Source organism: Cyprinus carpio, chromosome A20 (assembly GCF_018340385.1).
Source record: "Cyprinus carpio isolate SPL01 chromosome A20, ASM1834038v1, whole genome shotgun sequence".
NCBI classification, from domain to species: domain Eukaryota; kingdom Metazoa; phylum Chordata; class Actinopteri; order Cypriniformes; family Cyprinidae; genus Cyprinus; species Cyprinus carpio.
The window spans coordinates 23,477,133-23,489,176 of NC_056591.1; the positions used below are offsets into that span (position 1 = coordinate 23,477,133).

The 12,044-nt window shown below is 33.6% G+C and overlaps 1 protein-coding gene across 1 annotated transcript in view; it reads left to right on the top strand.

Annotated features, from left to right (window-relative positions):
* The window catches only part of fam184ab (family with sequence similarity 184 member Ab), a 109,074-nt gene that overhangs the window by 95,578 nt on the left and 1,452 nt on the right, over positions 1-12,044 (top strand). Inside the window, 4 exon segments of the mRNA XM_042778348.1 lie at positions 1,655-1,801; positions 4,877-4,994; positions 6,747-6,857; positions 9,049-9,251. Coding sequence (XP_042634282.1) covers positions 1,655-1,801; positions 4,877-4,994; positions 6,747-6,857; positions 9,049-9,251 — 579 coding nt within the window.

A 12,044-nucleotide genomic window follows, 5' to 3' on the forward strand; every position in this document is an offset into this window, starting at 1 on the left:
GAAACCGACTTTTAAAAGAAATTAATTGGATTAGAAAACCTGAACTCACAGCCATTATAATCTTTTATTCAGTGGTTGATATTAATATTTTTTTCACCTTTGTATTACTAAGTAAAAAGCTTTTCATTTATACATAGTGGCTGTTTGTGAGATAATGTGAGTTTAGTAACGACACAATCATAATGCAAGACAGGTGCTGATCCTCATTTCATTTTTCAATTATGTAACATTGACATATGCAGGTCCTGAGATTAAATGCGGCAAATACATTGACAGTGCCGTTCCCCAGAGGAATTATCATTAGAGGAGATCCTGCTTTATTGCTCTTTATATGAACCATCACATTGTGTGGCTGAATTGTTGAATGTGTGTTTCAGAATAAAAGTCATATCCGCATAGAAATTGCAGTTGCAGTATGGAAAATTAACATGTCCTGACTAAAATAACTTCAAAAAAAAACTTCTTCAATAAAGAGCTCTGAGCCATGAATTAAAACTAACTAGCTTCTGAGCTGAATGACAATATTACAACCTTTGAAAAAATAAAATGTTTGAAAATAGGAATAAAAGGACAGTCGTACTTCATTTTTTGAGGGAAGGTAGTTATATCTGAAAAATATATTTTCTTAAACTAGTCCCGCCAAAAAGTTGTAAAAAAATTGTTTAAAAATACAATTTGCACTAGCTTTTTTTTCAGAAAACATATCTTAAATGTATTTTTCTTACCCACGCTGACAAATAGCTTATTTTTAAAGGCATAAAGTAACAGATATTTTTTTTGTTAACACAAGAAGAAAGAATGGGTATATATGTAAAAAAAAAATATTTAGATTTTAAATTTTAATTTTTTACATTTCTAAATACTTTTATTCAGCAGTGCCACATTGAATTTATCAAAAGTGACAGTTATAATGTTAAATGCAAATAAATGAACTTTTATGTTTATCAAATCATCCTGAAAAAATGTATCATGCTTTCCACAAAAATATGGTTTTAAACATTTATAATATTGATAATAATAAGAAATGTTTGAGCATCAGCATATTAGAATGATTTCTGAAGGATCATGTGACACCCCAAGACTGGAAATTCAGCTGTGCATCACAGGAATAAATAAAATTTTATATTATAATGAAATTGGAAACAGTCATTTGAAATTGTAATATTTTAAAATATTACTGTTTTTGCTGTATTTTCAATCAAATCAATGCAGTCTTGGTGAGAAAGCAAAACTTTTTAAAAACATTAAAACAATCTTTTGAATAGTGGTGCAAATACGTAATAATATTTATTTAATTATTTGCTATTTTATTATTTTTTTGCATGCATTCATCCTGTGAAGCATTATGAAAAACTGGGTATACTAAATCTGAAAATTTTTTGTGAATCAAAACTATTGATTATATTTCCCAGATTAGAAGTATAAAATACAACATTTAATATACAACATAATTTATACAATATAATATATTTCCATCTCAAAATTCTATTTCTCTTGGATAAAATGTCCCCTTCAGGCCTACAGCTGTAGTGCTGTGGGGTTACATGAGTTTTGTAGAGTCACTGAGAGTGGTGTGTGTGTGTGGTGTGTGTGTGTGTGTGTGTGTGTGTGTGTGTGTGTGTGTGTGTGTGTGTGTGTGTGTTTGTATTCACAGAGCTCATGAGCAGGACCTGTGTAAGAAACACGAGCGGGAGATGGCCGAGCTGAATGCTCTCCATCACAGAGAAACACAGAACATGCTGTCAGACTTCAACAAGGCCCAGGAACTGCTGAAGGATAAGATCTCCGCCCTGCAGATCCTGTGAGTTCATGAACCATAAAATAAAATAAAATAATTAAAACAAATAAAAATACACACTTTTTGTCATAGAGATAAATGGAAAAAATGTCCCAGTATATGTCAGTAAATGCCAGTATATTTATATTCACCCTAATTTTTGGTTAAAATGGTAACATTTTCAAATATTGGCTGCAGACTTTGAATTATAAACATAAGTTTTGATTCAGAAAGACATGCCATAATATACGAACAAGATGTGTTTATAGGTGTGCATGTGGTGTGTAAAATATAGAAAATTGGCAGGGTTGTAGAAGGACTCTTTGACTGGAGATATAGCTGTCAGATGTGACCTAATTTAGGTTTACTTGAACGAGAACACCAACACATCTAGCTATTGAACAGCTTGTCGAATAAAAATAGTTCATCTGACTGCCTGAATCCACTCAGTATTTGCAACTGAGAATGATGAATAATTTAGATTCTGGAAGTGTGTGTCCATGACATGAAAAAGGCCCTGCAGGCCCACCAAATACAACACAAAAGATAGAGTTGCATTTTTACAAAGTGCAAAATATCTGGGGTTCATTTAAATCCTAGTGGGTTTTAATTATAATTGATCAAATCCATCTGTGAAAACGATTCTACTGTGTGTTCATAAGACAAAGGGTATGAAGGACTGATCTTAAAGGAATTTCTTCACCCAAAAATCGTAGATTCTATCATTCATTTATTAATTCCCTTTGTAGTTCCAGATTCATTTGATTTTCTTTCTTCACTGAAAAAAAAGGTAGATATTCATGCAGCTCTTTTTAATTGAATGCAGACAGATGCTGTCAAGCTCTAAAAATGGCAAAAAAGCATCATAAAAGTAGTCCATATGACTCATGTGCTGTATTCCAGGTATTCTGACATCAAATTTCAGTTTAAACCAATTTAAGCCAGTTATGCCATTAGTTGTATTGTGTCTGGCAACTGATCTTGATGCACCAAGTTTGAATATGCTGATGCACACAATTAGTAAATTTCAATCTGTTCTTCAGAATCAAAAACCCCATTCCATTCCTAGTGGTTTTGATTCCTCTTAACGATACCCATTTCATTAACATCCGTTATTCTTTTAGTGCTTTTTATAGAATAAATATTTGGGATAATTTGAATAAGTAATAAAAAAAAAAAAAATCAAAGTCTTTGAAAAAGGTCTTGATTGACTAAAATGAACCAGTTCAGTAGTATCATTTGTTCAGTACTCACTTAATTGTACTTCACTGGTTGCTGTTCCACAAAAGAAATCACACTCATACAGGTTTTCTAATGACATGAGAGTGAGTAAATGATTTTAAGGTGAGCTATTCCTTTAAAATTATGTTTTGAACTTTTGCCTGGTGTGTGTGTATTTTTTAATATGATTAGCAGTCAGTGTGTGACTGAACAGAATGAGATCTCGTGTGAAGCGGTCAGAACTTGTATCCCTCAGCGTTTCCTAAGCGTGCCATTCCAGGGTGTCCCTGAAGAGCAGAGATACACAGTCAGCTAATTAAACATAACACAAAGCTATTGAAATGACAGTCCTGTCCTATGTGGCAATTAAGTATTGTGACAGCTGAGTTTGCCCAAACCGAGTCCTCCAACCAGTTTTTAAATTTCAACCTATTTAAGTCTCATGAATATTTATTTCATGTGTTCAGTGATCCTCAGTTATCCCCGTGTGTGGAGCATGGCTGCTCTACTGTAACTGGTCGAGTGCACTCTGCAGGCTGCAGGAACTTTTCTTTTTTTTTTTTTTTTTTTTTTTTGCTTTTGCTGCTGTCACTTTAAAATGGATAAATAGGCTTGATGAGAATGGTCTTATTTACTCAGAAGGCCTTTCAGTGAACAACTATGAGCCTGTTTACAGGGTCATATTTCGTCTTCATAGTTTTATCTTTTAACATGAGGTCAACTAATAATTATTAATTTATTTATTCATGATATTAATTAATAATAAAAAATGTCCATAAGAAGTCATATTTTTGTTTGTTCTTCATGACTTTTACAGATGCATGAATAGACAGACAGACAGACAGAGAGAATGGAGAATGGAGAAAGATGGATCGGATAAACAAAGCTGATAGATTTGAATAGATAAGCTTGCCCTTAGTAGTTAAAACTGCAGTGTTTTCCTCTGTTTGCAGGAGTTTAAAACAGCCTCAGTTTCATTATTGCAAGCAGTTGTGAAGACCTTAGGGAAGGTTTTCATAAGAAAACAGCCATCAATCTTAACTCTGTATACCTCTGGGGAAGCATCTGGGGAAGCATCACATTGCATGCTCATTAAAGATTCATCACACATTTTTAAACAGCCTTCAAAAAAGCAGAAACGGTGGAGATATTGATCCTCGACAACACCAATCATCAAAGAATTCCTGTTGATGAAAGAAAGATTGAGTGACGGCTATTCAAAGGTGCTGATGATTTTAACTATCACACTAATACATTGTGAGAAATCAATATCATCACACTGATATGATCAATGGTGTTTCATTAATTCTGCGTTCAAAGCACAAAGCCGTCAGCTTTGCTTTCTAACTAAGCTAAGTGTCAGAATAGTCAAATTTCACTCTTAGTAATGAGTCACAAGCCCAAACAGATGACAAACTGATTGTAAACACAGTGGCGAGAGCTAAACCATGTGACTTGACTTGCTGCCTAGAGAGCATCTTAAATCGTCATGGAAACTGCACGATTTGAAGTGTTCTACATAGTCAGCAACAACTTCACTACCTACACAAATAGTGCTTTGCATGCTATTTCAATTGATTTCAGAAAGATATCATTAGCATGTTGCTAAGCTATAGCAACAGTTTTATTGAAAATTAAAACACAAAAAAAAACCTGTGTAAAACAGTCAATTCTTGGTCATTTTCATCAACTACTTGATATGTAAGTTCATTTATATTTAACATTTCTTTCATCTCATCTATCATCTTGGACTGGGGGAAACAGTGCTAATGCTAATAATATCATGCAACTAACCATATACCTGTAGACATTGAAAACAAACTGATTTAAAGCTTGTAGAGAAAATGTCATCCTAAATAATACGTCTTTGGTCCTCAGGTTGGAGGGAACAGAAGAAAAATTCCGGAACAGAGAGAGCAGGCCCGAAGATCTGCAGACAATAGCCGAACTGAAGGACATGGTGGCCGAGAGAGAATCTTTGGTCAAGAAACTGGTGGTAAGAGCCGGTTCTTCTATGAAATTCACTTCTTAAAACAATAGTGGTTTACGAAAAAAAAACTTTCTTTGCTATTAAAAATAGCACACTAAAATGTTTCTTATATCTTTCCAATTTGGACTGCAATAAAATCACACTAACACCTGCTAAAATTACACCAACTGTGCTGGTCTTTTCAATAGAGGATTCACCTGAAGCATTGAAATTAAAACCATTTAAATGCAGTGATACATACAAATAATTGCAAATGAAGCTGAGTGCAGTTCAGTTAATTAGCTGAACTGAACCAAAGCTGAAATGAAAATAACATAAATATGGTTTGATACTGAAGATTAAATAACTGTTGTAGCTTCGGTCATCCCGAGTTCAAGTCCCGGCTCGAGGACCTTTCCTGAACTTGTCCCCCTCTCTCTCCCACTTCACTTCCTGTCCAGCTACTGTCCTCTCAAAATAAAAAATGAAATATATATATATATATATATATATATATATATATAATATATATATATACACTGCAAGAAATATACTTGCATTTCTGAGGAAAAAAAGTCAGAATTGTAATAAACTGGTACTTCTGAGAAAAAAGGTCTAAATTGTGAGAAATATATTTGCAATTGAGAAAACAAAAGTCAATATTATGAGACAGAGTCACAGTACCTTTTTTATTTCAGAGTCTTATTTTATCTGTGTACACTCACAATAAAAAAACAAAACATTGTGGTTTTTGTAAAATAAAGAAAACCGGTACCCGCTTTCTGCCATCTCAAGTTTCCTTTTCCTTGAGCGTGTTTGTGAGGAGAGCTCACAAAAATAACTACAAACACAGCATAGTCCTAATAGGCTACTACTTGAGATACAGTTTTTTCTTTAGTTTTGTTAATATGTAAATTTTTAAGTGAATATATTTTGCGTATTTATTCCTTTTATACAGGCTATATTAGTTTATTCTGTACTGCAGGTGTGTGATGTGATGATGTGAATCTCTCTGTTCTGTTGTTTATCCTGGTATTTGTGCATGTAAAACAAAACCCCTGGAAAACAAATTGTTATTTTTAATGAGTCATAGACACTTATCCATTCTAATTTAATTGAATTGACTTGTAATGTAACAATCTTTCTGGTTAAAACCGAAATGTGCAGCTCAGAAAACAGTGCACGGTAGCTATAGAAGTGTCTGCTTCATCTCACGCTTGAAGAATGGATTAAAATGAAATCACATTATTAACAAGTAAAAAAAAAAAAAAAGTCCATTTTACAAAGAGTAAAAATTAAGTGATTCCAGGATAGATTTTTAATTCCCTAATTAGCTACTAGCTTAGGCTACAAAATATTGAATTCATGTTATTTCATATGAATAAATATGTGCATGGTAACTACAGGACTATGTTAAAAATATTTGTAATTTTTTTCTCGGTAATAGTAATTATTGTCTGTAACTGACTTTTATTATCGAAAAGTTGTGATACTTGCAAGACATCGTCGATATACGATAATATCATCATATCGCCCAGCCCTAGTATGGACATGTAAAATGCACATACAAAAAAAATATTAATTTTTTTGACAATTTTTATCATCACATGAAATAGTATTTTTAATAGAAGCTTAAAATTATTTTTTTTTCATATATTTAAGCTTGCAGAGCACTTCATAGCAGATGTTTGCGTTTAGTCACATGTTCTGGAGACTCTTATTTCAGTGGTGTTACTATTGTTCATGAATACCATGAGACAAATCTGTTTTTCCTTCCAGGATGATAAAAAGTTTTACCAGCTGGAGCTGGTCAACAGAGAGACCAACTTCAACAAAATATTCAACACAAACCCAAATGTTGGTGTCATTAACCCTATTGTCAAGGTAAGAGTTCTTCTTTGTACTCTTTGTCCTTGTGTGGGAGCTGGTAGCTGGTTAGTTTAAGATGCTGTTCCAAAACCTAGTGATCTGATTGGTCTCCATTTTTGTTTGGATGCTGACTGTTCCCATGGCATAAAACTCTTTTAACTTTTAACTCTTTTAGCTTTGCAGAGCACAAAGAAATGGAATCAAATGCATGTTTATATGTGTATACATTCCCTTAACATTGTTTCAAAAATATAAACAGTAGACACAGAGGCAGCTCACTAAGTTTTGGAAATGATAGCAGTGAATGGTGCTTGACAGTTCATCTTGAATGTCATTTCTTACACTGTATCCTAACCAGGCATGACACACAAATTATATTGCTAATTGGATTTTCCAAACCTGCTGCAAGAGAAATTGTGGCGATCATTTGGTTCCACAGTGAAATCTCAGTGGATCAAAATCCTGTTCTACAGCTGTATGTTAAACATCATATATGCTCTGATTACTGTAAAAATGACTTTAGCAGATGTGTTTGTGCCTGTTTAGAATGGAGTGTTATTAGGGTGCAATCAAAGGCAATACAAAACTGACATGTCTGACTGGAGTTCATTGGAAAAAAACTGTTCACTAGGAGCATGCTGGAGCCCTCGGTCTCACTTTCTCTCTCACACACACACACACACACACACACACACACACACACACACACACACACACACACACACACACACAAACAAAACACCATACGCACATTATTAAAGGGATTGTTCTGAATATTCTGACATTATTTTCTCACCCTCATGTCATTCCAAACATGCACTGATAACAGAAAAAAATATTATGTTGTGGTGGATGGTCTTTCATACAGCTGCAATGAATGGGGGACTGAAGCTTTCAAGCTTAAAAGCACACAAAATCCATATTAAAGTATCATAAAAGTAGCCCTTGTGACTTGTGAACTATATTTCAATTCGTTTGAAGCCGTATGATATATTTTCTAATTCTTATTTGTAAATGATTTTTTTTTTTTTTTTTTTTTTTTTTTTTTTTTAGTCTGGCCTGTAATACTAACACAGTACCAATGCTAAAAAATATTGTAGTCATTATTTTATACTAAAATCATTTAATATACTATTTACTATACTATACCATACAAAGTATTTATTAGTATTTTAATATTCTGAATTAGAGTTTAATTTTATATTTTGCAGTTTTTATTTCAATTTGCGTTTGTCTTTAGTAATTTTGTTATTTTTTATATATATATATATATTTTAAATATTTCTATTTGGCTGTATTTCAGTTTTAGAATTTTAGTGCTTAAATAAGAACTTAACTTTAAATGTATTTATTTTATTTATTTGGCAAGGCAACATTTAAGTTTGAGGTAAATATATTTATAGTTTATTTCAGATATTTTACATTTAATTAAAAAAAGGTTAATATTTTTAGATTTAATTTTGGATATTTTCAGTGAATCAGTGAATGTGAATGATTTACTTTTGAATCGTTCTGATTCAGGACCAATTTTTAGCAAATAACTTCTGATCTTCATCTAATGTTTAAAGCTATCGTACGAGCTCAGAAGACTACTTTTAGGATTCTTTTATGGTCCCTTTGTGCCCATTTGGAAGGTTAAAAGCCTTGCAGTTGCATAATTCAAAGTCATACAGTTTTGAAACAACGCAAGGGTGAGTAAATGATGACCGAATTTCATCTTTGAGTGAACCATCCTTTTAACTTTGTTTTTCCAGAGCTTAAGAGGAAATGATGTTTGTTCCATACGTCACAGCAATTTCTGACCCAGTCTAAACAATGTCATTCTGTTTGACCAGATATTTCACTGTTGCCCTCATCTGTGTTCTATAACTTCCAATTGATTACATGTTTGTGTCCACGTGTGATTGTCAGTGTGTCTCGTTACTCTGTGTTCTCTCCGTTTAGACATCCAGTTCTTCTTTGCTTTCCAAGCCATTCTTCTTTCAGTCTGAAATTTTCAACAGCCTCTTCCTCTGACACATCTCTTTCGATTCATTCTGATTTGATTGGCTGAGAGCGACTGATGCTTCCTCTGCTGAGTGTTGCGAGCTTGACTTTCAGGGTGGGCATTTGTTAGGAAGCGATCATTGGGAGAACCTCTTAAAAATGGAGCATCAAGCTCTCCCAACATCCTTTTTTGTTTGCCTTTCTTGTCATCCTATGTAGCAAAAAGCGAAAGAACGACAAATCAGCCACCCGATTCAGCAGCTCGGCCAATCTTAGGGCCAATGTGGAGGCTTCCGGGACAGGGAGCGGCCAGCCCCAGCCCACCGCCTCGAACCCATCCCCAACTCCCCCCATTCACCAGCTGGAGCCTAACACGAGCAAACCCCTGCCCCCACCAACCCCTCTCACCGAAGCCAAGAAATTGACGAGGTGAGGCGCACCTCATCACGGCAGACGCCTCGCTCTCTGCACCACAGGCCAGCGGACAGACACACCACCACACTGACCGCCCAGCTTTCTAGAGGCAGCTGTTGTATCCCTTTTATGTGCCAAGGAAATGCACACAGAAACTTCTGATGGTTTGCTTTGTGTTTGCATCTCCCAGGCTCCTCTCTGCCTAACAGAGAGCATGAAATCAGGAATTACGGCTCCGATCTCCTCTGAAACAAGTAATTAACTTGAATAATAAGTGTGTCGCCCTGATCTCAGACTTGCTCCATGTTACAGTTCTCATTTGGATTGGTGCTATTTGAAGGGTGTGCTGCTTTTTGGGGTGATACATGGGATAATTTAAGCTGGTGAGCAAAAGCTCATTCACCTTGACTCTTTATTTTATTTTTGTAATTGATGCACTTGTTTGGAATGGAATACTACATTACTACACATGCTAAAAATATTTAGTATGCATGGAATACTATATTTTCCAAAATGTTCAGTATACAACAGAGCATATTATGCTGGGTGCTGTATCCCATCATACAATGCTCTTGGGTTTAACATTTTAATTTCCATGATAAATGAGCATCTCTTTTTTTTTTCTTCTTCTTTTAATAATTTCAATAATTTTATAGCATTTTACACTAAATATAATTTTTATTATATATATTTTTTAATCATTTTATTTATATACTAATATAGTAGTATTAGTAGTATTGTGTAATAGTAATACTAGTATACTAGTATTTATTAATATTTTGAATTATTTACTTTTATATTTTTATTTTGTAAATATTTCTAGTTAGCTTTAATTTATTTTATTTCAGATTTAGTTTTAGTGGTTTTAGTTCTTCAGCTTTAACTTATTACATTTAGTTGCAAAAGTGACATTTATGTTCATTTTTTTTTCTAATTTCTAATGTAATATTTCATTTAAGCCTTATTTTAATTAGAACAGTTTTTATTAGTTTGTTATATTTAGTTTAAGTCAAGAACAACACTGTACCAAATTATGTAATTATATCATGCTGCTTGTTTAATTAAACATGCAGCGTAATGCAGTCATGCTAACAATGTAGCATACTATTTTCTAAATCATTTTCATTGCATATTGCATCCTATTTCATATGGTTTCTAAACAATAGTAAATAATATTACTGTGTGCACAGTATGCAAGAAGCTAGCATTCCATTCCGAACGTAGCCAGTGCATTCACATCAGGCAAATAAAAGGGATACTTGAGCTTTTTCCTGACACTGATGTACGTGTGTTTAATGTTATTTTCTGAAGTCCCATACATGAGCTTTGGAAATGGCATTGGAATGCAAATGGGAGCATGTGTCCCCACTGTCACAGTGCATGCTGGGAGTTGGGTCTGTCTCTGTGTTGTGTTTTTCTGTTTGTGATGGAAGTTATATGACTCATATGTTACGTAATGTCTTTTATTGTCTTTGAAGACCACACTGCATCAGAGAGAATGAATATTTTAGTTTTGCAATATTTTATATTTGGAAAAAAAAATATTCATTTTCCATAATATACTGTTTTGCATCTATGTGGACGTGTAAATTACACTGTATCAGGCTTCATATACTCTTTAAATACAATATTTCCACTCTTTTTCAACAATAAACCTTTACCTGTGGCTCTGCTTTTGCAGTTGGCATGTTTTGAGAGGTGACCGTATCATGCATGTTTTGCTGTCCCTGTTACAGCTACTCTTGACCCAGGAAGTATCATCTCGTCTGAAGCACCATTATGCGTGTTTCCTTGCATGCTGCTGTGAATGTAAATACTGTAGACTTTAGAGTTGTCCTCTTGTAATGAATCACTCATGTGGCTCTCACACACACAGTCTATCCTGTTCAGTTCATGTCAGGGAGACATTTGAAAGACACTTAGCAACTGAACTAGAGTCACTTTTTAATATTCGAGTGGGGTCCTTTCTTATATTTAAAAATCTGTTGTCATTTTAAAAGAATTATTAAAGAATTAGTTTTAGGGGCCCTTCACACAGTATTTTTGCACTTGAGGTCAAAATAAATTTTTAAAAGTGCTCTTTGTTGAGTTTTGTGGCTTTAAGTCAATATGTGTTTGCGTCGAGGCCATTTTATATGCTTATGTGCTCCTAAAAGTTGACAAGATTCACTTTTAGTAGACATGCACATTTGAAATGTAGTGTAGTCTGAGACAATGGAAAAATTACTGATTACACATTTACATCTAGTCAAATGCTCTCTCTTGAATAATAAGAATAAGGATATTATTTAAATTGTTTTATGAAAAAAAATTACTTTTTGATCTACCCAAAGTCCTGTTTTTATAGGAAACATGTTAACAGTAATTTAATTTGACAGAATTCACTTTTAGTAGATATGCACATTTAAAATGTAGATAGAAACTCCAAACACTGAATTTGTGTCTATTGAAATATGATGGATTTTACGTCATACATACATAGAATTACACAGTAAAGATGAAAGAACACTAATATAAATAAATAATGCACTATATCCACTTTCCCATAAGTGTAAACAAATGACATATTTATCAGTCCATAGTTTCTGAATTAAATGGCACTATCGCATAACATCAGATACATTCTAGATTCTAATCGCGATTACAGTTAAGGATGCCACAATTATGTAATCGTTCAAAGCGAAAGATTTATTGTTCAAAGTCCACTTATGTTATTCTGAATGCTTAAGATGTGTTTTTTACAGATTATCTTAAGGGTGTTTCCATTGTTTTAATTTTAGTTGTATTATAACATTATAATACCATGCA